Source organism: Sphaeramia orbicularis, unplaced genomic scaffold (genome assembly GCF_902148855.1).
Source record: "Sphaeramia orbicularis unplaced genomic scaffold, fSphaOr1.1, whole genome shotgun sequence".
NCBI classification, from domain to species: Eukaryota; Metazoa; Chordata; class Actinopteri; order Kurtiformes; family Apogonidae; genus Sphaeramia; species Sphaeramia orbicularis.
The window spans coordinates 91,844-119,790 of NW_021941618.1; the positions used below are offsets into that span (position 1 = coordinate 91,844).

The 27,947-nt window shown below is 42.1% G+C and overlaps 3 protein-coding genes and 1 long non-coding RNA gene across 5 annotated transcripts; 3 read left to right on the plus strand and 1 right to left on the minus strand.

The window, feature by feature from the left end:
• The first annotated feature begins 1,877 nt into the window (after positions 1 to 1,877).
• LOC115416520 (cell wall protein IFF6) lies at positions 1,878 to 5,491 on the plus strand. Its single transcript, XM_030130304.1, has 2 exons — positions 1,878 to 1,928; positions 4,912 to 5,491. Exons 1-2 carry the CDS (start codon positions 1,878 to 1,880, stop codon positions 5,350 to 5,352), a joined length of 492 nt encoding a protein of 163 aa, XP_029986164.1. The 3' UTR covers positions 5,353 to 5,491.
• Positions 5,492 to 10,030: 4,539 nt separating this feature from the next.
• Positions 10,031 to 25,350, minus strand: nudt18 (nudix (nucleoside diphosphate linked moiety X)-type motif 18). The gene is made up of 8 exons (XM_030130332.1): positions 25,217 to 25,350; positions 18,810 to 18,877; positions 17,260 to 17,415; positions 16,243 to 16,353; positions 15,992 to 16,094; positions 11,140 to 11,263; positions 10,893 to 11,017; positions 10,031 to 10,548 (listed from the first exon to the last, which is right to left on the minus strand). Exons 2-8 carry the CDS (start codon positions 18,873 to 18,875, stop codon positions 10,166 to 10,168), a joined length of 1,068 nt encoding a protein of 355 aa, XP_029986192.1. The 5' UTR covers positions 18,876 to 18,877; positions 25,217 to 25,350; the 3' UTR covers positions 10,031 to 10,165.
• Positions 20,081 to 21,819, plus strand: LOC115416534 (uncharacterized). The gene is made up of 3 exons (XR_003934993.1): positions 20,081 to 20,138; positions 20,289 to 20,345; positions 21,807 to 21,819. It is a non-coding gene; the product is annotated as an uncharacterized LOC115416534 (long non-coding RNA).
• Positions 25,351 to 25,653: 303 nt separating the features above from the next.
• On the plus strand, positions 25,654 to 27,299 carry sdhaf1 (succinate dehydrogenase complex assembly factor 1). 2 transcript variants are annotated; one of them, XM_030130335.1, is made up of 2 exons: positions 25,654 to 25,787; positions 26,984 to 27,299. In XM_030130335.1, the coding sequence occupies exon 2, from the start codon at positions 27,014 to 27,016 to the stop codon at positions 27,260 to 27,262; it is 249 nt and encodes an 82-aa protein (XP_029986195.1). In that variant the 5' UTR covers positions 25,654 to 25,787; positions 26,984 to 27,013; the 3' UTR covers positions 27,263 to 27,299. The 2 variants fall into 2 exon arrangements, with proteins under 2 accessions (XP_029986195.1, XP_029986193.1); XM_030130333.1 differs by having other exon boundaries at positions 25,660 to 25,756.
• The last annotated feature ends 648 nt before the right edge of the window (positions 27,300 to 27,947 follow it).

The window sequence follows — 27,947 nt, forward strand, 5'->3', positions numbered from 1 at the left end:
TCGTATGTCTGAACTAAAGGAATTTTTGTATAAGTAAATCTGTAGGGGGTGCTATGCAGCTAAAATTATATTTCTTCTGTTGAATGGGTGTAGGCCTGCGAGATGTACCACTGAGTCAAATTTGAGCCAAATCGGTGTTTGTATGTCCAAACTGATGTCATTTTTGTAAATGTACATTTGTAGGGGGCGCTATACAGCAAAATTTCAATTTCTTTTAATAAATGGATGTAGGCCTTGGAGATAGACGTCTGATTCAAATTTGAGCCAAATCGGTGTTCGTATGTCTGAGCTGAAGCAGTTTTTGTAATGGTGAATTCCTGAAGAAACTTTGCAAAGGGGGCGCTATACAGCAAAATTTCAATTTCTTTTAATAAATGGGTGTAGGCCTGGGAGATGTACCACTGAGTCAAATTTGAGCCAAATCGGTGTTTGTATGTCCAAATTGATGCAATTTTCATGAAGGTCAATTTGTAGGGGGCACTACTGAGCGAAATGGCAATTTCTTTTGATAAATGGGTGTAGGCCTGGGAGATAGACAGCTATTTCAAATTTGAGCCAAATTGGTGTTCGTATGTCTGAAGTGAAGTAATTTTCATAAAGGTACAATTGTAGGGGGCGCTATAGCGGCAAATTTCAAATTTTTCTGATACATGGGTGTAGTCCTGAGAGATAGACATCTGAGTCAAATTTGAGCCAAATCAGTGTTCGTATGTCCGAAGTGATGTCATTTATGTAAATGCACATTTGTAGGGGGCGCTATAGTGCGAAATTTCGATTTCTTTCAATAAATGGGTGTAGGCCTGGGAGATAGACATCTGATTCAAATTTGAGCCAAATCGGTGTTCATATGTCTGAGCTGAAGCAGTTTTTGTAATGGTGAATTCCTGAAGAAACTTTGCAAAGCTTGCGATGTCGTCACACAAAAATGATGACACCGATCCCAAAAATTTGGCTAACTTTTGATGCCCCACTTCTCTAGATACTGTACACCGATTTTGAGCTCATTTGGCCAAACGGCCAAGGAGGAGATAGTTAAAATATGACGTCAGCAAAAACACTGACTCAGCATTTTGGAAATTTTAATCCAATATGGCTGACTTCCGGTTGTTTTAGGGGCATGGCCACAATAATATTTTTTGTTTGTCTCCTCATGATGAATCTGTGTACCAATTTTTGTGGCTCTACGACAAACTTTATGTTGGACGTGCTCCCACTGACGTAATGGATTTCCCCTTTTCAAGGGGGCGCTGCCGCAACATTTCTTTACCGACATCTACGAAACCTGTATGTAAATTCAAATTTGCACATTTCTGAATTTTGGGCAAATTTTGGTGAGTTTTCGTAAATGTTTAGGGGGTCAAATTTGAGCTCAAAAGCGCAGGAGAAGAAAAATAAACATTAAATAAATAAATAAATAAATAAAAATAATAATGATCTGAGCAACAAGAACAATATAGCCGTTTCTATGGCAACCACATATTTGGCCTTATTTGAAAGCTCTTGAGCTCCCCCACATGTCTGTGGGGTCAGAGGTCATGTGTCGTGCACTTACACACAAGTGACTGACCCCGAGTGGGTGTGGCCCATTGACTCCCATTCATTCTGAGCAGGTGTAAATATGCGATTTGTGCACATGTCATGTACATGTTCGGGAAGGTCTCAGTGCCGTGAATGTGAATATGTGTGAGAGTGGCGACAGTGGAGAAAGGCGACCGTGTCACTGGCAATTTCGTCCCCATGCGCCCACTGCAGACTCAATAGGCCCTGCGCCGGCTTTACTCGGCTCGGGCCTAAAAATTAAAAAAAAAAATTGGAGGGGGCGCTATAGTGCGGAATTTTAATTTCTTTTGACGAATAGGTGTTGGCCTTGGAGACAGATGTCTGAGTCAAATTTGAGCCAAATCGGTGTTCGTATGTCCGAACTGAGGTCATTTTTGTAAATGTACATTTGTAGGGGGTGCTATAGTGCGAAATTTCAACTTCTTTCAATAAATGGGTGTAGGCCTGGGAGATAGACGTCTGAGTCAAATTTGAGCCAAATCGGTGTTTGTATGTCTGAGCTGAAGCAATTTTTGTAATGGTAAATTTTCGAAAAAACTTCGCAAAGTTTGCAACCTCGTCGCACAAAAACAGTGACACCAATTACAAAAATACGGCTAACTTTTGATGCCCCACTTCTCTGGATAATGTACACCGATTTTGAGCTCATTCGGCCAAACGGCTTAGGAGGAGATAGTTAAAATACAACGTCAGCGAAAAAGCTGACTTAGCATTTTGGAAATTTCAATCCAATATGGCCGACTTCTGGTTGGTTTAGGGGCGTGGCCAAAATAATATTTTTTGTTTGTCCCCTGATGATGAATCTGTGTACCAATTTTTGTTGCTCTACGACAAACTTTATGTTGGACATACTCCCATTGACGTAATGCATTTCCACTTTTCAAGGGGGCGCTGCAGCAATATTTCTTTACCGACATCTACGAAACCTATATGTAAATTCAAATTTGCACATTTCTGAATTTGGGCAAACTTTGGTGATCTTCGGTAAAATTTGAGCTCAAAGCACAGGAGAAAGAAAGAAAGAAAGAAAGAAAGAAAGAAAGAAAGAAAGAAAATAAATAAATAAACAAAAAATAATCTGAGCAAGAACAATATAGCCGTTTCTATGGCAACCACATATTTGGCCTTATTTGAAAGCTCTCGAGCTCCCCCACATGTCTGTGGGGTCAGAGGTCACATGTCGTGCACTTACACATACGTAACTGACCCCGACTGGGCGTGGCCCATTGATTCCCATTCATTCTGAGCAGGTGTAAATATGCGATTTGTGCACATGTCATGTACATGTTCTTAAATATGCGGTTTGTGCACATGTCATGTACATGTTCTTAAATATGCGGTTTGTGCACATGTCATGTACATGTTCTTAAATCTGTGGTTTGTGCACATGTCATGTACATGTTCTTAAATCTGTGGTTTGTGCACATGTCATGTACATGTTCTTAAATCTGCAGTTTGTGCACATGTCATGTACATGTTCTTAAATATGCGGTTTGTGCACATGTCATGTACATGTTCTTAAATATGCGGTTTGTGCACATGTCATGGACATGTTCTTAAATCTGCAGTTTGTGCACATGTCATGGACATGTTCTTAAATCTGCGGTTCGTGCACATGTCATGGACATGTTCTTAAATCTGTGGTTTTTGCACATGTCATGGACATGTTCTTAAATCTGTGGTTTGTGCACATGTCATGTACATGTTCTTAAATATGCGGTTTGTGCACATGTCATGTACATGTTCTTAAATATGCGGTTTGTGCACATGTCATGGACATGTTCTTAAATCTGTGGTTTGTGCACATGTCATGGACATGTTCTTAAATCTGCGGTTCGTGCACATGTCATGGACATGTTCTTAAATCTGTGGTTTTTGCACATGTCATGGACATGTTCTTAAATCTGTGGTTTGTGCACATGTCATGTACATGTTCTTAAATCTGTGGTTTGTGCACATGTCATGTACATGTTCTTAAATATGCGGTTTGTGCACATGTCATGGACATGTTCTTAAATCTGCAGTTTGTGCACATGTCATGGACATGTTCTTAAATATGCGGTTTTTGCACATGTCATGGACATGTTCTTAAATCTGTGGTTTGTGCACATGTCATGGACATGTTCTTAAATCTGTGGTTTGTGCACATGTCATGTACATGTTCTTAAATCTGTGGTTTGTGCACATGTCATGTACATGTTCTTAAATCTGTGGTTTGTGCACATGTCATGTACATGTTCTTAAATCTGTGGTTTTTGCTCATGTCATGGACATGTTCTTAAATATGCGGTTTGTGTCCATGTCATGTACATGTTCTTAAATATGCGGTTTGTGTCCATGTCATGGACATGTTCTTAAATATATGGTTTGTGTCCATGTCATGTACATGTTCTTAAATCTGCGGTTTGTGTCCATGTCATGTACATGTTCTTAAATATGCGGTTTGTGTCCATGTCATGGACATGTTCTTAAATATATGGTTTGTGTCCATGTCATGTACATGTTCTTAAATCTGCGGTTTGTGTCCATGTCATGTACATGTTCTTAAATATGCGGTTTGTGTCCATGTCATGTACATGTTCTTAAATCTGCGGTTTGTGTCCATGTCATGGACATGTTCTTAAATATATGGTTTGTGCACATGTCATGTACATGTTCTTAAATCTGCGGTTTGTGTCCATGTCATGGACATGTTCTTAAATCTGTGGTTTGTGCACATGTCATGGACATGTTCTTAAAGGTCTGTCGTGAATGTGAATATGTGTGAGAGTGGCGACAGTGGAGAAAGGCGACCGCATCACTGGTGATTTCGTAACCATGCGCCCACCGCAGACCCAACAGGCCCTGCGCCGGCTTTACTGGGCTCGGGCCTAAAAAGGAAGACCCCTGAAGTTTAAGGTGTGGTGTGAGTTTGTGTTGTAGCAGTGAAGTGAGCAGCTGCCTTTGGGTTTTCTGTCTCATTTCAGTTCTACATGTTCTACATGTTCTACATGTTCTACAGCTGACAGACTGAAGCTCATCGAACCCTCTGCTCTGTTTCTGTTTATTCAGACTTCTGCACCACAACAGTCCAGTTCTGGATCAGCTGGGACTGGATAGGGCGGTGGATGTCCCACTAGAACAGTCTAATATACAGGCTCTGGTTCTGGTTCTAGTTCTGGTTCTGGTTCTGGTTCTAACCCTAACCCGTCCTGTGTGTCCTCTGGCTCTGGTTCTAGTTCTGGCTCTGGTTCTGATCCTGGTCCTGGTTCTGGCTCTGGCTCTGGTTCTGGTTCTGGCAATGGTTCTGGTTCTGGCTCTAGTCCTGGTTCTGGTTCTCTGTCTGGTTGTGGTTCTGGTTCTAACCCTAACCCGTCCTGTGTGTCCTCAGGCTCTGGCTCTGGTTCTGGTCCTGGTTCTTCTTCTAACCCTAAACCCTCCTGTGTGTCCTCAGGCTCTGGTTCTGGTCCTGGTTCTGGTTCTAACCCTAAACCATCCTGTGTGTCCTCAGGCTCTGGCTCTGGTTCTGGTTCTAGTTGTGGTTCTGGTTCTAACCCTAACCCGTCCTGTGTGTCCTCAGGCTCTGGCTCTGGTTGTGGTTCTGGTCCTGGTTCTGGTTCTAACCCTAAACCGTCCTGTGTGTCCTCAGGTTCTGGCTCTGGTTGTGGTTCTGGTTCTAACCCTAACCCGTCCTGTGTCCTCAGGCTCAGGGGGGAGTGGCTTATCTGTCTGGAGAACCGAACCAAACACCTGAAGAACCTGAACCACGCCTACGTCAGGAAGGCCAAGACCGACTCCACCTCCCACACCTGAGGCTCCTCCCACCACCACCGACACCATGGAGATCAAGACTTTACTCCTCCCACCAAACAAATAAAAACATGTGGAGTAAAAAAAATGTCCAGAAGAACCTGTAATTTAATAGAAGCAGAAAAAGCTGAAATAAATGAATAAATCCAACACTTTTCTGACCAGAATCATTTATTGAATGTTTGTGTCTCTGATCAAAGTTCATCAGTTTTTCTCAACCAAAAACATTCATTCATTCAGTTTATGGAACTGATTCAACATCCGATTGGTCGGTCTTGGATGTGTGTGTTTTTCCTTTCTTTTCATTTCTTCAGATCCCCATTACCACCTGATGGTTCAGCTGGTATTCTTCCTGGGGTCTCCTCTACATTACATTACAATTTTAATTATTTTACATTAATCTTACACCATTCACACACACACACACACAAACAGTACATATCCAACAGCCCAATGAAATTAAAATAAATAAACCAAATAAGTACGATACATTTGTACTCCTTCACCAAACAACAGCTGTCTGATACTACTCATAAAACATCTTTCCATATTATCCATACTCATTCCATTTCATGCCTGCTGTGGAAACAAAAACAGTTTGAATTTCTTTTGAAAACATATTTTCTATTTTTTTCCACCAACACAAACCCTTGCATCTATTCCACCCAACCATGGCCCCAGAAAAACAGTTCACTGTACCTGGTTTGTTCTGTCTAAAGGTAGAGCACACCGTGGTTACCTGGTTTGTCTGGAACAATAATTGTGTTGATCAGCAAAAAAATGACAGTTTTCTGTGAATAACTTCTGGAGTTTGTGTTGCTAATGTTATGAATAAATGATCATAAAAAATATTTAAATCTACATTTTACAGTTAACCATGTCAAACTGTTGAATGCTGGGTACGGTTACATGATGTTTTTTAAATCCAATTTATTTTTCCAGAAGAAATTAATTCAGAACTAAAGTATTTTGTCTTGTTTCCATGGAAATGTTAAACCTGAATAAAGGTTTACATGAGGTATTAATGAGGTAGAGGGTTCTGGCAGCCCTTCTGTTAGCTTAGCTTAGCATAGTCACTGCATTTCCATGGTCACACATATCCAGTTTTTTAAAGGTGATTTGTCGTCTTTTGTCAGTGATTTTGTCAAATCCGATTCTCTCTAATTATTTCTTCAGATCTGCGACTTACTGCACTCATACAATCTGTGGACTGTTGTGTTGACGGAAGCTGGAAAATCTTTTTGTTGAAGGGATGCATGCACTAAATTAGCTTTGCTTTAGCGTTTTAGCTTTGCATTAGTTTTTATTTCCCAGATTTTCTTCCTGCAGTAAGTCACATGACCATGATCTGAGCCTCAGTTTGTGATCATATTGACCCCAGCGGACTAAAGGAATGATTAGGGAGAAGTGAATTGACCAAAATCACTCCTAAAATACTACAAATCACCTCTAAAAGCCTGGCTACGTCTGAGCAGAGGAATGAAGCCATTCTGCTAAGCTAGGCTAAGCTAAGCTAACGTTAGGGCTGCAGTTCAAACTGTTTGTCCCACTTGTGGAACTCATTAGTTCAGGACAAATGAATGAATCCAAAGCCAGTGTTGAACTGTTCCTTCAGGGTTTTCCAGGCTGGTAGATCCCATCAGAATATTCCACTGGAACGCTTTGGGAAGACTAGACTGCAGTGCAGATTCTTCCACCAGCGCAGAATGTGTGCGTCATCGCCACAGGACAAGACACTGAGCATGTGCAGAATGGAAGGAATAAAGTCCAAACGGAATAAAGGCTTTACATGTCCAGGAAGAATTTAGACCGCAGTTAAAAGAGGATTAAACCACTGACTTTAATCAGGTTTAAATTTAATCTGAACTTTTCGGTTTCAACTGGAATAAGGTGTTTACATGGACATCTGAAATAGGATCCAACCTGTAATCAGATTAAACCAGGAAGAACAGTTGTCATGGAAACACATGGAATGTTACGAATAAAAAATAATAAAGAATATTTCAGTCTAGATTTTCCAGTTAACCATGCCAAACTGCTGTGCATTGTGGTTCTGTTAGTTCTGTTTGTTCAACCCAAAACAATTCATGCCGCTTTATTCTGTGCAACTGGCAATTTGTGTAAATTATTTTCATTAGTATTTGACCAAAACACTGAGGCAGACTCCATATGAGATAATACTACTGACTGAACTAATAACTTGGTCACCCATTGGGGAACACATTTTTTACAGTTTCTAATTATTCCTATACTCTGACTCATTTTTTAAATTATATATTACTTATTTGACCATTCCACAACAGTGTGCCATCCACAACTAAACCCAATAAATTAGCTTCATCTACCTGTTGAATCAGGTTTTCTCCTACAGTTCAGTTCAATGTTGGTGACATCTTAAGAAAATGTCTTGATCCAATAACCATACATTTTGTTTTGCCTGCATTAAGAAGTAATTTATTGTCTGTAATCCATTGTGTAACTAAGTCCAACTCCTTATTAATGATGGTATTAAGTTGACCTACATTTTTTGCCGATATATATAATGTTGTGTCATCTGGATATACTGCCATGGTTGCATGTTTAGTTACCTGTGGAAAATCATTTGTGAAAACTGAAAATAGAAGGGGTCCTAAACAGCTACCCTGGGGCACCCCACAACTCATATTTTCAACCTCTGAGTAACTATCGTTAAAGTAGACTATACTCACGATTACTGAGATAGCTTTAATCCATTTAACAGCACATGGTTTGTGTAAAGTCCAACTGGTTTGAATTCAGTGTGGGAAAGCACATGGAGGAGGAAGAGAAAGGACCAAACCGGAGTCATGTTACAGATCCCAGATCAGTTCAGTCAGGCTCCCATTGGGCTCAGCTGTGCGCTGTCATCATGCACACTGTTCTGAAAGGATGCAGGTGTCAACAATGATGCAACGAATAAAAGGGCGAAGCCAGCAGACAGACCAACTACAGACTGACTACTGTGACAGAGCAACGGTCGGAAAGTGCAGAGGGAGGAGCCACCAGAAGGAGGGGCCGCCGCTCAGACTATTGTGTGAAATGCTTCATTTGTGTGAAATGCTTCATTTGTGTGAAATGCTTCATTTGTGTGCTGCATTAGAAGTGCTGTGGTTTGGTCGTAACCAGTCTGACATGAATGTGTGTGAGCGCAAAACGGTGATCGAAGGGTTGAACTTACAGCGGCCTGTTTGGAGCTGTACTGGTGGGTGGTTTTGTTAAACACGTGGGTTATTTGTGTTTTAGATTCAATAGAATCATGGATCTTCAATGTAAATGGCCTGGGCACAGGATTCCAGTTGTTTAATTATGTCAGTCAATTATAGTCATAGTAGTGAGTTTGTTGGGTTTAAATATTGTTAATTGAGTGCAATTAATTGGATTTTCTACTTCTACTTATTCTGTTTATTCGGACGTGTTAAATATATATTTCCTGTTAATCAATTTAAATTAAACAATTTTTGTACTGTATTTTATATACATGTAAATTTCTATATGATGGTGATTTTGCATTTATAGTATTTTCCACTTGTTGGTCAAGTAATTGTTTGTTTCTGTGTTGTTTTATTGTTTACAGGTTTTCCACCTACAGACTGTGAGTGCGTTCAGTGTATGTGCACCAAATCACCTGTGCCTCAGAGCTTTAAGAAAAGAGCAGAAAAAAAGAGGACAAAGTCTGCCTGGGAATCTGTATCTTTGGAGTGAAGTCCAGTTGTCCAAACCTCCAGCAGACGTTTGTGCCTTTATTCAAGATGGAGCAAAATCAAACCAAACCAGAAGAGCTTGACAGTTTGAATCTATAACAAACTTTTTTAACAGAATATTATGGTCTAGAACAGCAAAGGCCACACTTAGGTCTAAGAATCCTGCACCAACCAAGTTCTGATTATCAGTCTCCTGTAGCCAGTGATCAGTAATCTGAGTAAATGCTGTAGTTGATCAGTAATCTGAGTAAATGCTGTAGTTGATCAGTAATCTGAGTAAATGCTGTAGTTGATCAGTAATCTGAGTAAATGCTGTTGTTGTGGAGTGACCCATTTTGGAAGCATGTTGATATATTGTGTTGAACCCATTTACTTCAAATCCTCTTGGATTTGATCAAACACACCTTTTTCCATCACTTTGCATTTAGACCTGAAAACTGTTCTTTATCCTTTTTAATTAAAGGTCTAATTTTTGCTCTTTTCCGATGTGACAGAAACACACCAGCCGTTAAACTCAAACTGATTATATAAGAAATAGGCAAAGAAATCCTCCTCCACCATCTTCAACAGTTTCTCCTCCAGACTGTGTTCCACACTCAGCTGGACTTGTTTACAGTATTTTTTTTCACACTGTCCTCCGTTACAATATTCCATTTAAATGTCCACTCTTCTGTTGTCATTATTCTATTTGTTCTCAGTTCATATGAAATATTTTTATCTTGTCCCGACTCCATGGCTTTTCTAATTTTTAATATTTAGTTGTTAAAAAACTGTCTCAAATAGTTGGCGATCTCTGTGTTTCCTGTCCTCTCATTGGTCAGAACAGGCTGTGTGTGTGTTTCCTGTCCTCTCATTGGTTAGAACAGGCTGTGTGTGTGTTTCCTGTCCTCTCATTGGTTAGAACAGGCTGTGTGTGTGTTTCCTGTCCTCTCATTGGTTAGAACAGGCTGTGTGTGTGTTTCCTGTCCTCTCATTGGTCAGAACAGGCTGTGTGTGTGTTTCCTGTCCTCTCATTGGTCAGAACAGGCTGTGTGTGTGTTTCCTGTCCTCTCATTGGTCAGAACAGGCTGTGTGTGTGTTTCCTGTCCTCTCATTGGTCAGAACAGGCTGTGCAGCGGTAAAATCCTGGTTCTTCTAATCTTCTCGTGCAGTTGTTCTCTCAGACTCTGTTTCTGGACTTCGTACCAGACGTATCGGGGGTTTTCCACAGGCGGAGGTCGTCCCGTCGGCGTGTGCTCCTCCTTCTCTCCGTCCTCGTTTCGTTGGACATAGTCCGGAACCAGCGCCACCAGCGCATTGAAGCACACGCCGTCCGTCTTGCCGTGTTCCCGCCCACTGTGCTGCAGGCTGAACACGCCCAGCGTGTTGACGTCGTGGTCGTAGTACGAAGACGGCAGCGCCTCCTGCACCACCATGTTGGCCACCCACGTCACCGCGTGGGTCTTCACCGCTGCCGCCACGGGGAGGTGGAGGACAGGGACTAGAGGACCGAGACACGACAGAAGACAGATCAGAACACCGCCGAGTGTAAACCACATCCTAAACCCTGTTTGAGTCTGTTTTCTTTTCCTAAAGCTAACGGACAGACTGGGACTTCTACTGTCGACAGCCACGGTGACTTCAAATCCAAACCAACTGAAGCCCTGAAGTCCAACCGCTGCACACACTCTGAACCTAGCGTCCACACATTCAAACTGACCACCAGGATCCAGGTCAGTCTGGTCTGTGGTCAGTCCTGTGATCAGTCCATTGATTTAGATCTGGTCTGTGGTCAGTCCTGTGGTCAGTCCTGTGGTCAGTCCTGTGGTTCAGATCTGGCCTTACCTCTGATGAGCAGGACCCAGATCTGGTCCTGGGTGTTGGTGTAGACCAGGACCATCCTCAGAACCACATGACGACAGCTCAGGTCCAGGGGCAGTGTCACTGGATGCCAGGGTTCCCGACTGTACCTGAAAGCACCACAAGTCCACCGATTAAAGACCGAGGTCCTGATTAAGACCTGCTGAAGACCTGCTGAAGACCTGATGGCGTCCCACCACATCAGCATTTAGACCCCAGACTGAAGAGGTACCTGAGTCCACAGTCGATGAGGCGCAGGATGTCCCGTCCTCTCAGAGGGAGCGTGCTCTGTCTGTCCCACCAGGACGCCTGCAGGGACTCCTGGTCTGCCGCCGCCAGAGCCTTCAGACTGCCACCTGACACAAAGGTCAAAGGTCACTATGTGATGACATCACATGGACACCAGGAGACACTAGATCTGGAACGGACACGATGGCAATAACAAACACTGACGTAAACCTGGTGAACCAGTCTGACCTCTGACCTGTGACCTCTGACCTGTGACACCTGACCTGTGACCTCTGACCTGTGACATCTGACCCGACCTGTGTGACCTCTGACCTGTGTGACCTCTGACCTGACCTGTGTGACCTCTGACCTGTGACCTCTGACCTGTGTGATCTCTGACCAGTAAGTAAGTAAATTTTATTTCTAGAGCACTTTTCACAGACAGAGTCACAAAGTGCTTTATCAATTCAAATCAGAATCAGATCCAGTTTCCAGACCCAACAGAATCCTCCAGGAGCAAACACTTGTGATTGGTGACAGTGGAAGGAAAAACTACCTTTAACAGCAGAAACCTGGAGCAGACCCAGACTCCTGAAGGATGGATGTCTGCCTGGACCAGTTGGGGTTAAAGAGAGAGAGTAAAGGAGGAGAAAAGAGAGAGCGATAGAGATGTAGAGAGACTGGGGCTGGGGGGGGGGGGGCACATGGAGTACTTTATGATGAATACATAAGGTGTAATCAGTCTGTGGTGGTCCTGGGTCAGGTGGGAGACTAAAAAGCCTTTTTGAACAGGAGGGTTTTGAGGTGTTTTTTAAAGCTCTGTACAGAGTCCATGGACCGTAGGTGTAGAGGCAGGTCATTCCATAGACGTGGTCCACAGCTTTAAAGGACCTGTCACCGCGTGTGCTAAAACAGGTGTGTGGAACCATCAGCAGGTGTGTGGAACCATCAGCAGGTGTGTGGAACCATCAGCAGGTGCTGTCCTGAAGACCTCAGGCTATGAGTCGAGCTGTAGGGCTGGATCAGGGAAACAATGTATGCAGGGGCCTGGCCATGTAGAGCCCGGAAAGTTAGCACAAGAATTTAAAATGAAAACAATATAAAACAGGAGCCAGTGGAGAGATTTAAGGATGGGAGTGATGTGGGTTCTCCTGTTTGTGCGGGTCAGAAGCCTTCAGCAGAGTTCTGGACAAACTGTAGACGGGCCAGCTCCTTCTGTTTAACATGTGAACAGGCTGTTCCAGTAGTCTAAGCCAGAAGACACAAAAGCGTGAACGATCATCTCGAGCTCATTTATGGACACCATAGATCTGAGTTTGGAGATGTTGTGGAGTTGGAAGAAACAGTTTTTGACTAGGTGTTTGGAGTAGAATTCTAAAGACATGTCCTGGTCAAAGATAACACCCAGATTCCTCAGTTTGGTCTTTACCGAGGAACTCAGGTCTCCAAGGTGATGTTTGATCCCTGGGATTGCACTGTCCGGGGCAATGATGAGGGTCTGTGTTTAGCTGGAGTTCAGCTGGAGGCTGTTCTCATTTAGCCACTGCTTCAGCTCTGACAAGCAGATGATTAAGGAACTCAGTTTGTGGGGCTCAGAGGAGTTAAAGGAGCAGTATATCTGGAAGTCATCTGTGAATAGATGATAGGAGACATCACTGTACTGTCGGATAATGTGGCCAAGTGGGAGGACATAGAGTAAGAATAGCACTGGTCCCAGGACAGAGCCTTGGGGCACACCACACAGTAGATCCGCTGAGTCAGATTGGAAGTTGTTTATTGACACAGTGAAGCTTCTGCCGGTCAGGTAAGAGGAGATAAGTAAGAGGAGGTAAGAAATTACTTTGGGGTTTTTCTTGTTTGTGGCTATAAGTTTGTGGAAGTAGCTGGATCTTGCCTTCTTAATCATTTTATTTAAGGAGGTTATGAGATCTTTCAGATGTAACCTGTGTACTTCCAACTGGGTTGATTTCCAAAGACGCTCAGTTTTGCGACAAGTTCTCCTGAAGTTTAAATGTTTTCATTCATCCAAGGACAAGACCACTTGCGAGTGACATTAGTTTTCACGGGAGCCACCTGGTCAAGAATAGAGCTGCAGTGTGTGGCAAAGCACTGGATAAACTCATCAACATCGGGACACTCATTAAGAAGACTAGGGTTAAACAGGGCACGGAGAACCTGGGCTGTGGACTCTGTAATAATCCTCCTCTTGGCCCTTCTAGGTGCAGGCTTGGGCTCCAGAGGCACACATAAGTCAAAAAACACACCACAATGATCACTTAAGTGGACATCCTCAACACACACATTTGTGACGTGTAAGCCCAATGAGAAAACCAGGTCCAGGGTGTGGCCTTTCCTGTGGGTGGGGCCAGATACATGTTGTTTGAGGTTCAAAGTGTCAGTCATGGCTAAAAGTTCCATTGCTGGGCTGGATGAGTCATTGTCGATGTGCAGATGGAAATCCCCAAGAATTAAAACCTTCTCCAGTTTTATTATTGATATAAGGAAATCACTGAAATGGTTTCAGAAGGCACCAGCAGGGCCAGGGGGACGGGAGATTAAGAAACAGTAAAACACACTGGACGAGCCAATCTTGATCATTTGTGACTCAAATGAGGGAAAGTCATCAGTGCTCATCCCTCTGCATATGTATTTGTCTTGGTGCACTACAGTAAGGCCACTGCCCCGGCAACAGGGGCGGGGCTGACCAACAGCAGAGCAGCCAGGAGGGCACAGCTCATTTAAATGAATGAACTCCCCATCCCTCTGCCACGTCTGCGTCAGGAATAATGCGTCCAAGTTCCTGTTGGTAAAAAGCTCATTTAGGGAGAAGGATTTATTGGCAATGGAACATGCATTTAGTAACCCAAACCGGCTAGGTGGTGGTAACGTCATGGTGTTGGTGTCCGCTGTGTGTAATGGGATTTGTCTGAACCACCTACGATGCCTTTTAGCAGAGTGGAACCCCATACGAGACCTGGATATGACAGGAATGGGGAAGAGCAAGGCAGAGGTGTAGGCTGCTGGAGATGGGGAAGGAGAAGAGGAATTCACTGAGGAGGTTAGTCGACAGGTGGACAGTGAGGGCCTGGGAGAGGAGGACAGATCAGCTGGGGTGGTGTTCATTCTCACTACAGATTTTACAGCAGACTCTGAACGTGGTGATATTAGATGTGACCAGCAGGGGGAGCAGGTGACTGCAGCAGAAGAGGGAGGGCATAGTCACATTGGTGTGGGTGTGGTTTTGGTCAGGACAGCGTGTTGGATGTTTTGAGCCCAGACCCTGCTGCCCAGTCTAGAGGGGTGGACACCATCAGACTTGTACAAGGAGGAGCGGTTCCAGAACATTAAAGTTATCAATAAAACTGAAGCCGTTCAGAGTAGAGGCGGACTGGAGCCAGGTGTTCAGGCTGAGGAGGCGGCTGAAACGGCCCACACCACGGGCAAAGGAGGGGAGGGGCCCGGAAATGAAAACAGCCTTCCCGGATCCTTTCAGTTTATCAAAGAGGTTTTTAAAATGAACCTTCGTCACTTCGGACTGTTGAAGAGACGTGTCATTGAAGCCCACGTGAACTATGATCCAGGTAACGGTGGACGGCAGTGAGAGCAGCAGCTGAGGCAGTTCATGGAGGATGGAGGTGACGGTGGAACCAGGAAAACACCTGGTTATGGCATTAAAGAAACGGACGGTACGGATGATGGAGTCCCCGAGGATAGCGGTTGTCAGAGGGAAAAGTGGTCGAGGAGACGGTGTTGAAGGTGAAAGGTTCCTGGTCTCTCTAGGTGGACATTCCACGGGTGGACCGTCGGAGTGACGGTGGACGGCCTCTCGGAGGAGGCGGTGTCGGGCCGAGGAGCGGACCGAGGAGCGGGGACCCTGGGACGAGGACCCTGGGACGAGGACCCTGGGACGGAAGCTTCACAGGGGGACCGGCGTTACGAACGTCGCCAGTAACCAGCTCGGTGGCAGCCACGGAGTCAGCCGGAGCCGGTTCCCGGACAGAGCCAGGTGGGATGGGGGGCACACCAGCCACAGCGGGGGGAGCCGGAGTGTCCTCCACGGACAGGACGTCGAAGCGGTTTGATGTGCTGAGGCTCGGCGGTGGTGAGTCTTTGCTCGTGTTCTTTTTGCGACCACGAATCACCACTTCAGACCAGGGTGTAGAACACGGGGGACGAGGACAGGCAGAGGAAGGATCCCATAACACCGTATCATCACAGGAGGCTTTGGGCTTCTCTGCGCTTTTCAGAAACAGACTGGACAGTGTGGGAAGGCGGCTGGAGAAACCACAGAGCTGGGCTTTTTTCTCCACTAGTTCTGCGGAGAGGCGCAGTATTTCCTCTTCGAGATCCACAATCGTCTGGTAGGCCTTTACCAGGGTTTTGTTGGCTTGGATGAGAGGACTATCTCTGGGTGATGAGGATGACGCCATGGTGGTAGCAGCGAGATACCAGGGGCAGAGCGCGGGAAGCAGTGGGTGACAGCCACAGGTAAGGATCCACTGACAATACTGACCTGCGCTGATGGAGGTTTGGGTCGATGGCGTCAAGTTAAAAAGACATGATTAAGAGATTAGGTTCAAGTGAGTAAGCGTTGAAAGGCAAGAATTAAGTAGTTAAACGGCTGTGTTTCTAAGAGTAGGTTTGACAGACGCCACGCATGAGCAGTAGTGAATAAGATTGTGAATAAGAGTGTGACCTGTGACGTCTGACCAATGTGACCTCTGACTTGTGACCTCTGACCTGTGACCTCTGACCTGACCTGTGTGACCTCTGACCAGTGTGACCTCTGACCTGTGACCTCTGACCTGACCTGTGTGACCTCTGACCTGTGACCTCTGACATGTGTGACCTCTGACCTGTGACCTTGGCCAGGAAGATGAAGCGGATCCACTGAGGGCCCTGTTCCTGGATCAGCAGCAACGTGATTGGTTCACAGTCGAAGCCCGCCTCCTCCTTCACCTGCGCAAGAAGATGTTCAGTTCAGAGTGTGAGGAGGACAAGCTCCTCCTACAGAGGACACTGCTCCTCCTACAGAGGACAGCGGCTCCACCTACAGAGCACACTGGCTCCTCCTCCAGCTCCTCCTCAGATGGGCGTGGCATCTCACCTCCCTCCTCAGTGCCTCCTCCAGACTCTCCCCCACCTCCACCCGTCCTGCTGGCAGGTACCACTGCTTATAACAGTCCTGTTTGGCCTCCTGCACCATCAGCACCTCCTCCTGGAGGAGGGAGGAGGTGCATGTTAGGACAGACAGACGGACAGAGGACAGACAGACAGACAGAGGACAGACAGACAGACAGACAGAGGACAGACAGACAGAGGACAGACAGAGGACAGACAGACAGACAGACAGACAGAGGACAGACAGAGGACAGACAGACAGAGGACAGACAGAGGACAGACAGACAGACAGAGGACAGATAGACAGACAGACAGACAGAGGACAGACAGACAGAGGACAGACAGAGGACAGACAGACAGACAGACAGACAGAGGACAGACAGACAGACAGAGGACAGACAGAGGACAGACGGACAGACAGACAGACAGAGGACAGACAGAGGACAGACAGACAGACAGAGGACAGATAGACAGACAGACAGACAGAGGACAGACAGACAGACAGACAGACAGAGGACAGACAGACAGACAGACAGACAGAGGACAGACAGAGGACAGACAGAGGACAGACAGACAGACAGAGGACAGATAGACAGACAGACAGAGGACAGACAGAGGACAGACAAACAGACAGACAGAGGACAGATAGACAGACAGACAGACAGACAGAGGACAGACAGACAGACAGAGGACAGACAGAGGACAGATAGACAGACAGACAGACAGAGGACAGACAGACAGACAGACAGAGGACAGACAGACAGACAGAGAACAGACAGACAGACAGACAGAGGACAGACAGAGGACAGATAGACAGACAGAGGACAGAAAGACAGACAGAGGACAGACAGAGGACAGATAGACAGACAGACAGACAGACAGACAGAGGACAGACAGAGGACAGATAGATAGACAGACAGAGGACAGACAGACAGACAGAGGACAGACAGACAGACAGACAGAGGACAGACAGAAAGACAGAGGACAGACAGACAGGTCTCACCTTGTGGTTGAAGATAACAGCACATACGATGTAGGTGACGTTCTTCCTTAGTGTTGCCGGTTTACTGAGTTCCAGAGCCACGTCCACCACACTGACCTCTGACCCCTGACCGCTGACGACACGCTCCAGCTGACCATCCACATCACACACACTGACCTATGGGATAAGAGGTGTGGCTTATTCTTGGCTGAAAAGTTACTTGGAAAATAAACAGTAATGTGTACAAATGAACAGTACTATGTCACAGTTCAGGAAGGTGACATGTGGTGTACCCCAAGGATCTGTGATTGGTCCACAACTGTTTCTTCACTATATTAATGATATTTGTAATGTCACTGAATTATTAAATTTATTATTTTTGTGGATGATACAAATATGTACTGTTCTGGGAAAAATCTAAAGGAACTTTTAGTCCATGGTTTAAAGGGCTTTAGAAATTCTTTAAACTTGGTTTGATGTCAATAGATTGTCACTTAACATTAAAAAAACTAAATTTATGTTTTTTGGAAATCGAAAAGAAATTGATGGGGACATTACAATAAAAATATGTGATGATGTGAAATTGAAGAGTGTTTGATGTAAAATATTTAGGGGTTGTTTATTGATCATATAAACTGAAAGATTGCCAAGTCAATGGCAATCTTGTATAAATCCAGAAATCTACTGAACCATAAGGCAGTACATGTAATGGACTGTTCACTTCTACTGCCTTCTGTGTCCTGTTGTGTGGGAGTGTGGAGCTGGACGTATAAAACTACTGTAAATACTATTTAAAAAAACCCAGACATACGCATTATTAGTGAGGACAGATACTATCAGCATACTAATGAACTGTTTATGAAATCCCATATTATGAAATTTAATGATTTGGTTTACTATAAAATAATGCAAATAATGTCTAAATCCAAATTAAAGTGACTGTCTGTGTACAAAAGTTCTTCTCAACACGTGTCTAAATAGGATTTACCAGATGTTTGTTGAATTAAAAGCTAAAAAACACACTAAAAGCAGATGTATATATATCTGTTGTTGGAGTTCAACTATGGAATGAGTCCAGTGTGGATTTAAGAATGTGGAGCTCATTTATGATATTTTTTTTTTTAAATGGTATTTGGAAGGATACAATTGTTAAGATCTAGTAGGTAATAAGTAAACAATTTATTTTTGATTCTACATTAAATTTCCATTAATTTGGTTAGTTCAGTTTTCTATTTTTCTGGTTTAGTTTCACCTTTTTATGTTTTTGATTGTTTGTTTGTTTGTATACATTGTTGTTTTGTTCTTTTTCCTCTGTTGAATGCTGGTTAACTGAATGTGTTCTGTAGGAGGAGCATGAACAGAAGCGTTCGGCTTCTGCCTGTTCACTGAGCTGTGGGGAAGCTTTGGACTGTGGACACTGGCTGGACTATTATGGGATGACCCAATACACAATTTCATCATCATCACCTCTGACCGCTGACCACACGCTCCAGCTGACCGTCCACATCACACACTGACCTCTGACCCCAGACCAAACGCTCCAGCTGACCATCCATGGCACACACACTGACCTCTGACCCCTGACTGCTGACCACACACTCCAGCTGACCGTCCACCTGAGCACACTGCTGCTCCATGACTGTGGGTGGACATGAGGACAGACGGACAGAAAACAGTGAACACAGGCTTTAGTTTATAGGTGATCCATAATAAACAGGTTCTAGGTGATCCATAATAAACAGGTTCTAGGTGATCCATAATAAAAAAGGTTCTAGGTGATCTATAATAAACAGGTTCTAGGTGATCCATAATAAACAGGTTCTAGGTGATCTATAATAAACAGGTTCTAGGTGATCCATAATAAACAAGTTCTAGGTGATCCATAATAAACAGGTTCTAGGTGATCTATAATAAACAGGTTCTAGGTGATCCATAATAAACAAGTTCTAGGTGATCCATAATAAACAGGTTCTAAGTGATCTCTAATAAACAGGTTCTAGGTGATCCATAATAAATAGGTTCTAGGTGATCCATAATAAACAGGTTCTAGGTGATCCATAATAAACAGGTTCTAGGTAATCTAAAATAAACATGTTCTAGGTGATCCATAATAAACAGGTTCTAGGTGATCCATAATAAACAGGTTCTAGGTGATCCATAATAAACAGGTTCTAGGTGAGCCGTAATAAACAGGTTCTAGGCGATCCGTAATAAACAGGTTCTAGGCGATCCGCAGTAAACAGGTTCTAGGCGATCCGTAATAAACAGGTTCTAGGCGATCCGTTATAAACAGGTTCTAGGTGATCCATAATAAACAGGTTCTAGGTGATCTATAATAAACAGGCTCTAAGTGATCCATAATAAACAGGTTCTAGGTGATCCATAATAAACAGGTTCTAGGTGATCTATAATAAACAGGTTCTAGGTGATCTATAATAAACAGGTTGTAGGTGAGCCGTAATAAACAGGTTCTAGGTGATCCATAATAAACAGGTTCTAGGTGATCCATAATAAACAGGTTCTAGGTGATCTATAATAAACAGGTTCGAGGTGATCCATAATAAACAGGTTCTAGGTGATCCATAATAAAAAGGTTCTAGGTGATCCATAATAAACAGGTTCTAGGTGATCTATAATAAACAGGTTCTAAGTGATCTATAATAAACAGGTTCTAGATTATCTATAATAAACAGGTTCTAGGTGATCCATAATAAACAGGTTCTAGGTGATCCATAATAAACAGGTTCTAGGTGATCTATAATAAACAGGCTCTAAGTGATCCATAATAAACAGGTTCTAGGTGATCCGTAATAAACAAGTTCTAGGTGATCCATAATAAACAAGTTCTAAGTGATCTATAATAAACAGGTTCTAGATGATCTATAATAAACAGGTTCTAGGTGATCCATAATAAACAGGTTCTAGGTGATCTATAATAAACAGGCTCTAAGTGATCCATAATAAACAGGTTCTAGGTGATCCATAATAAACAGGTCCTAGGTGATCCATAATAAAAAGGTTCTAGGTGATCCATAATAAACAAGTTCTAGGTGATCTATAATAAACAGGTTCTAGGCGATCCGTAATAAACAGGGTCTAGGCGATCCGTTATAAACAGGTTCTAGGTGATCCGTAATAAACAGGTTCTAGGTGATCTATAATAAACAGGTTCTAGGTGATCTATAATAAACAGGTTCTAGGTGATCTATAATAAACAGGCTCTAAGTGATCTATAATAAACAGGTTCTAGGTGATCCATAATAAACAGGTTCTAGGTGATCTATAATAAACAGGTTCTAAGTGATCTATAATAAATAGGTTCTAGGTGAGCCGTAATAAACAGGTTCTAGGTGATCTATAATAAACAGGCTCTAAGTGATCCATAATAAACAGGTTCTAGGTGATCCATAATAAACAGGTTCTAGGTGATCTATAATAAACAGGTTCTAGGTGAGCCGTAATAAACAGGTTCTAGGCGATCCGTAATAAAAAGGTTCTAGGCGATCCGCAGTAAACAGGTTCTAGGCGATCCGTAATAAACAGGTTCTAGGCGATCCGTTATAAACAGGTTCTAGGTGATCCATAATAAACAGGTTCTAGGTGATCTATAATAAACAGGTTCTAGGTGATCCGTAATAAACAGGTTCTAGGTGATCTATAATAAACAGGTTCTAGGTGATCTATAATAAACAGGTTCTAGGTGATCCGTAATAAACAGGTTCTAGGCGATCCGTTATAAACAGGTTCTAGGTGATCTATAATAAACAGGTTCTAGGTGATCTATAATAAACAGGTTCTAGGTGATCCATAATAAACAGGTTCTAGGTGATCTATAATAAACAGGTTCTAAGTGATCCATAATAAAATGGTTCTAGGTGATCCATAATAAACAGGTTCTAGGTGATCTATAATAAACAGGTTCGAGGTGATCCATAATAAACAGGTTCTAGGTGATCCATAATAAACAGGTTCTAGGTGATCCATAATAAACAAGTTCTAGGTGATCTATAATAAACAGGTTCTAGGTGATCCGTAATAAACAGGTTCTAGGTGATCTATAATAAACAGGTTCTAGGTGATCTATAATAAACAGGTTCTAGGTGATCCGTAATAAACAGGTTCTAGGCGATCCGTAATAAACAGGTTCTAGGCGATCCGCAGTAAACAGGTTCTAGGCGATCCGTAATAAACAGGTTCTAGGCGATCCGTTATAAACAGGTTCTAGGTGATCCATAATAAACAGGTTCTAAGTGATCCATAATAAACAGGTTCTAGGTGATCCATAATAAAAAGGTTCTAGGTGATCCATAATAAACAGGTTCTAGGTGATCTATAATAAACAGGTTCTAAGTGATCTATAATAAACAGGTTCTAGATTATCTATAATAAACAGGTTCTAGGTGATCCATAATAAACAGGTTCTAGGTGATCCATAATAAACAGGTTCTAGGTGATCTATAATAAAAAGGCTCTAAGTGATCCATAATAAACAGGTTCTAGGTGATCCGTAATAAACAAGTTCTAGGTGATCCATAATAAACAAGTTCTAAGTGATCTATAATAAACAGGTTCTAGATGATCTATAATAAACAGGTTCTAGGTGATCCATAATAAACAGGTTCTAGGTGATCTATAATAAACAGGCTCTAAGTGATCCATAATAAACAGGTTCTAGGTGATCCATAATAAACAGGTCCTAGGTGATCCATAATAAACAGGTTCTAGGTGATCCATAATAAACAAGTTCTAGGTGATCTATAATAAACAGGTTCTAGGCGATCCGTAATAAACAGGGTCTAGGCGATCCGTTATAAACAGGTTCTAGGTGATCCGTAATAAACAGGTTCTAGGTGATCTATAATAAACAGGTTCTAGGTGATCTATAATAAACAGGTTCTAGGTGATCTATAATAAACAGGCTCTAAGTGATCTATAATAAACAGGTTCTAGGTGATCCATAATAAACAGGTTCTAGGTGATCTATAATAAACAGGTTCTAAGTGATCTATAATAAATAGGTTCTAGGTGAGCCGTAATAAACAGGTTCTAGGTGATCTATAATAAACAGGCTCTAAGTGATCCATAATAAACAGGTTCTAGGTGATCCATAATAAACAGTTTCTAGGTGATCTATAATAAACAGGTTCTAGGTGAGCCGTAATAAATAGGTTCTAGGCGATCCGTAATAAACAGGTTCTAGGCGATCCGCAGTAAACAGGTTCTAGGCGATCCGTAATAAACAGGTTCTAGGCGATCCGTTATAAACAGGTTCTAGGTGATCCATAATAAACAGGTTCTAGGTGATCTATAATAAACAGGTTCTAGGTGATCCGTAATAAACAGGTTCTAGGTGATCTATAATAAACAGGTTCTAGGTGATCTATAATAAACAGGTTCTAGGTGATCCGTAATAAACAGGTTCTAGGCGATCCGTTATAAACAGGTTCTAGGTGATCTATAATAAACAGGTTCTAGGTGATCTATAATAAACAGGTTCTAGGTGATCCATAATAAACAGGTTCTAGGTGATCTATAATAAACAGGTTCTAAGTGATCCATAATAAAATGGTTCTAGGTGATCCATAATAAACAGGTTCTAGGTGATCTATAATAAACAGGTTCTAGGTGATCCATAATAAACAGGTTCTAGGTGATCCATAATAAACAGGTTCTAGGTGATCCATAATAAACAAGTTCTAGGTGATCCATAATAAACAGGTTCTAGGTGATCTATAATAAACAGGTTCTAGGTGATCCGTAATAAACAGGTTCTAGGTGATCCATAATAAACAGGTTCTAGGTGATCTATAATAAACAGGTTCTAGGTGAGCCGTAATAAATAGGTTCTAGGCGATCCGTAATAAACAGGTTCTAGGCGATCCGCAGTAAACAGGTTCTAGGCGATCCGTAATAAACAGGTTCTAGGCGATCCGTTATAAACAGGTTCTAGGTGATCCATAATAAACAGGTTCTAGGTGATCTATAATAAACAGGTTCTAGGTGATCCGTAATAAACAGGTTCTAGGTGATCTATAATAAACAGGTTCTAGGTGATCTATAATAAACAGGTTCTAGGTGATCCGTAATAAACAGGTTCTAGGCGATCCGTTATAAACAGGTTCTAGGTGATCTATAATAAACAGGTTCTAGGTGATCTATAATAAACAGGTTCTAGGTGATCCATAATAAACAGGTTCTAGGTGATCTATAATAAACAGGTTCTAAGTGATCCATAATAAAATGGTTCTAGGTGATCCATAATAAACAGGTTCTAGGTGATCTATAATAAACAGGTTCGAGGTGATCCATAATAAACAGGTTCTAGGTGATCCATAATAAACAGGTTCTAGGTGATCCATAATAAACAAGTTCTAGGTGATCCATAATAAACAGGTTCTAGGTGATCTATAATAAACAGGTTCTAGGTGATCCGTAATAAACAGGTTCTAGGTGATCTATAATAAACAGGTTCTAGGTGATCTATAATAAACAGGTTCTAGGTGATCCGTAATAAAGAGGTTCTAGGCGATCCGTAATAAACAGGTTCTAGGCGATCCGCAGTAAACAGGTTCTAGGCGATCCGTAATAAACAGGTTCTAGGCGATCCGTTATAAACAGGTTCTAGGTGATCCATAATAAACAGGTTCTAGGTGATCCATAATAAACAGGTTCTAGGTGATCCATAATAAACAGGTTCTAGGTGATCTATAATAAACAGGCTCTAAGGGATCCATAATAAACAGGTTCTAGGTGATCCATAATAAACAAGTTCTAGGTGATCCATAATAAACAAGTTCTAAGTGATCTATAATAAACAGGTTCTAGATTATCTATAATAAACAGGTTCTAGGTGATCCATAATAAACAGGTTCTAGGTGATCTATAATAAACAGGTTCTAAGTGATCTATAATAAACAGGTTCTAAGTGATCTATAATAAACAGGTTCTAGGTGATCTATAATAAACAGGTTCTAAGTGATCTATAATAAACAGGTTCTAAGTGATCTATAATAAACAGGTTCTAGGTGATCTATAATAAACAGACTCTAAGTGATCCATAATAAACAGGTTCTAGGTGATCTATAATAAACAGGTTCTAAGTGATCTATAATAAACAGGTTCTAGGTGATCCATAATAAACAGGTTCTAGGTGATCTATAATAAACAGGTTCTAAGTGATCTATAATAAACAGGTTCTAGGTGATCCATAATAAACAGGTTCTAGGTGATCTATAATAGACAGGCTCTAAGTGATCCATAATAAACAGGTTCTAGGTGATCCAAAATAAACAGGTTCTAGGTGATCTATAATAAACAGGTTCTAAGTGATCTATAATAAACAGGTTCTAAGTGATCTATAATAAACAGGTTCTAAGTGATCTATAATAAACAGGTTCTAGGTGATCTATAATAAACAGACTCTAAGTGATCCATAATAAACAGGTTCTAGGTGATCTATAATAAACAGGTTCTAAGTGATCTATAATAAACAGGTTCTAGGTGATCCATAATAAACAGGTTCTAGGTGATCTATAATAAACAGGTTCTAAGTGATCTATAATAAACAGGTTCTAGGTGATCCATAATAAACAGGTTCTAGGTGATCTATAATAGACAGGCTCTAAGTGATCCATAATAAACAGGTTCTAGGTGATCCATAATAAACAGGTTCTAGGTGATCTATAATAAACAGGTTCTAAGTGATCTATAATAAACAGGTTCTAGGCGATCCGTAATAAACAGGTTCTAGGCGATCCGTTATAAACAGGTTCTAGGTGATCCATAATAAACAGGTTCTAGGTGATCTATAATAAACAGGTTCTAGGTGATCTATAATAAACAGGTTCTAGGTGATCCATAATAAACAGGTTCTAGGTGATCTATAATAAACAGGTTCTAGGTGATCCATAATAAACAGGTTCTAGGTGATCTATAATCCGTCCGGTTCTGGTTCTAAACCTTCTTCCGGTCCTCCCACCTGCTTTTTCCGGTCCAGATCACAGGGTTCGGGTTCGGCTCCAGACCCTGTCGGTCCGGTGCCGGTGCCGGTGCCGGTGCCGGTCCTTCCGGTACAGACTAACACTGATCACCGGTCTCTGCTCGGTGTCCTGAGACTCCGCTCTGAAATCTGACACCGGAGATGAAACCGGAAGTATGTCAACGGCTCAGCTCCGACTTTTCAGAATAAAAGCATGAGACTGAAGGACGTTGAATAAACCCGTAAAGTACCGGCCCCGATTCTGAGAGGGGGTGGGTCCAAATATCCACATCCGGTCCACATCCAGGTCTAACCCCGGTTAGGGTTCGGGTTTGGTGGGCCTTTGATTATCAGGACAGTTATTGTGAAGAAACTCTTATTGTGACAAGCTTCCCCGGAAGTGATCTTCGGCAGAGGCTGTTTCCGGTCTGTGTGTCCGGCTGTTTCCGGTCGGTGTGTTCGGTAACAGGTCGGTGTGTACATCAGACGCAGAGGTCGGATCCGTTCACATGGATTAAAAGCACACGGATTCACCAACAGGTACCGGAACCACTGTGAATGAATACATACGGTTAGTGACGTCATGAGGTGTTTTCACATTCATTCAGACTTTGATCATCGGTTTGAATCAGTGTGTGAGTTTAAAGGAAAAGAATCTGAACCAACTGAAGCTCTAACCCTAAACTAAACTAACCATAAAACTAAACTAACCCTAAACTAAACTAACCATAAAACTAAACTAACCCTAAACTAACGTTAAACGAAACTAGAAGCACTCGGAGAGCGCAGACCTCCGCCAAGGCTGATCAGTGGCCCCCCCGTGGGCCCCCCCACCCCCGATCACCACCAAAATTTAATCATTTCTTCCTTATCCCATTTCCAACAAACCCTGAAAATTTCATCAAAATCTGTCCATAACTATTTGAGTTATGTTGCACACTAATGGACAGACAAACAAACAAACCCTGGCAAAAACATAACCTCCTTGGCGGAGGTAACTAACGCTAAACTAAACTAACCCTAAACTAAACTAACCCTAAACCAAACTAACCCTAAACTAAACTAACCCTAAACTAAACTAACCATAAAACTAAACTAACACTAAACTAACACTAAAGTAAACTAACCCTAAACCAAACTAACGCTAACCTAAACTAACCCTAAACCAAACTAACCATAAAACTAAACTAACCCTAAACTAAACTAACACTAAAGTAAACTAACGCTAACCTAAACTAACCCTAAACCAAACTAACCCTAAACTAAACTAACCCTAAACTAAACTAATCTTAAACCAAACTAACCCTAAACTAAACTAACCCTAAACTAAACTAACCATAAAACTAAACTAAACTAACCATAAAACTAAACTAACCCTAAACCAAACTAACCCTAAACTAAACTAACACTAAACTAACACTAAACTAAACTAACCATAAATTTAAACTAACCCTAAACTAAACTAACACTAAACTAAACTAACCATAAATTTAAACTAACCCTAAACTAAACTAACCATAAAACTAAACTAACCTTAAACCAAACTAACCCTAAACTAAACTAACATTAAACTAAACTAACCCTAAACTAAACTAACCTAACTCTAAACTAAACTAATCCTAACCCTTAAACAGGTGAAAGGGTTAGGGATAAGGTTAGGGTTAGTTTAGGGTTAGGGATAAGGTTAGGGTTAGTTTAGGGTTAGGGATAAGGTTAGGGGTTAACCCTTTCACCTGTTTAACCCTTTCTGTTGTCTTATTTTGACAGGTTGGACAGATCGTGGTGTGTTCAGGGTCCATGTCTCGCCACAGTAAACTGCAGAAGCAGGTCCTATCCCTGTACCGTCAGTTCCTTCGGTCCGCTCGTCACAAACCGGGTTTTGTCCAACGAATCCGAGACGAGTTCCGACAAAACGCCGCCATCAAGAAGACGGACGTCATGCACATCGAGTACCTGTACCGACGAGGACAGAGACAGCTGGAGACACTGAAGGACGACAACACCAAACAGCTGGGGACGTTTACTAAACAACCAGACAACAGCTGACAACAAACAAACAAACAACAGAGACAGCTGGAGACACTGAAGGATGACAACACCAAACAGCTGGGAACGTTTACTAAACAACCAGACAACAGCTGACAACAAACAAACAAACATATATGCCATAAGGTGAATCGTGATCAGTGTAAATGCTTTTGTTCCCATGTGTGGGCTCCACTGTTTAAATGCCTTTTTGTTTGGACTAGACCCTCATGGACTATATATAGATATATATATATATACATATATATATATATATATATGTGTGTGTGTGTGTGTGTGTGTGTGTGTGTGTGTGTATCCTGCAGTTTTTTGTCACATCCATAAGTGTATATGAATATAAAATTAAAAAATGAGATTCACTTGTTTTATTTCTCAACATTCATTTTAACAACACAAAATCTGTCACAAATGGACATTTATACACATATGTAATATTTTAGACAAGTCTGGATGAATTATTACCATGAAATGTGAATTTAGATGACATGAAGTCTGGGAAATGTGTGGAAAAAAGCTTCTTCTACTAATTTCACATATTACACAGGGTGAATTTTGACAGAAACACACACACCTAGAAGAGAGAGAGAGAGATGATCAGTAGTAGTGGAGAATAAACGTTCACACTTACTTCGATACAGTGTGATTGTCAGAGTGTGACAGACACACTGATGGATTTATAGGACCA

Excerpts from the sequence above, each read along its gene's own strand:
- LOC115416520 (XM_030130304.1), top strand. The coding sequence starts at position 1,878 with ATGTCTGAGTCAAATTTGAGCCAAATCGGTGTTCGTATGTCCGAACTG. Across the intron at positions 1,929-4,911 it reads TTCGTATGTCCGAACTGAGG|CCGTCCTGTGTGTCCTCAGG; the intron begins TCATTTTTGTAA and ends TCTAACCCTAAC.
- nudt18 (XM_030130332.1), bottom strand. The coding sequence starts at position 18,875 with ATGGAGCAGCAGTGTGCTCAGGTGGACGGTCAGCTGGAGTGTGTGGTC. Across the intron at positions 17,416-18,809 it reads TCAGCAGTCAGGGGTCAGAG|GTCAGTGTGTGTGATGTGGA; the intron begins GTCAGTGTGTGT and ends CTTATCCCATAG. Across the intron at positions 10,549-10,892 it reads CTGGGTCCTGCTCATCAGAG|TCCCTGTCCTCCACCTCCCC; the intron begins GTAAGGCCAGAT and ends TCGGTCCTCTAG.
- sdhaf1 (XM_030130335.1), top strand. The coding sequence starts at position 27,014 with ATGTCTCGCCACAGTAAACTGCAGAAGCAGGTCCTATCCCTGTACCGT.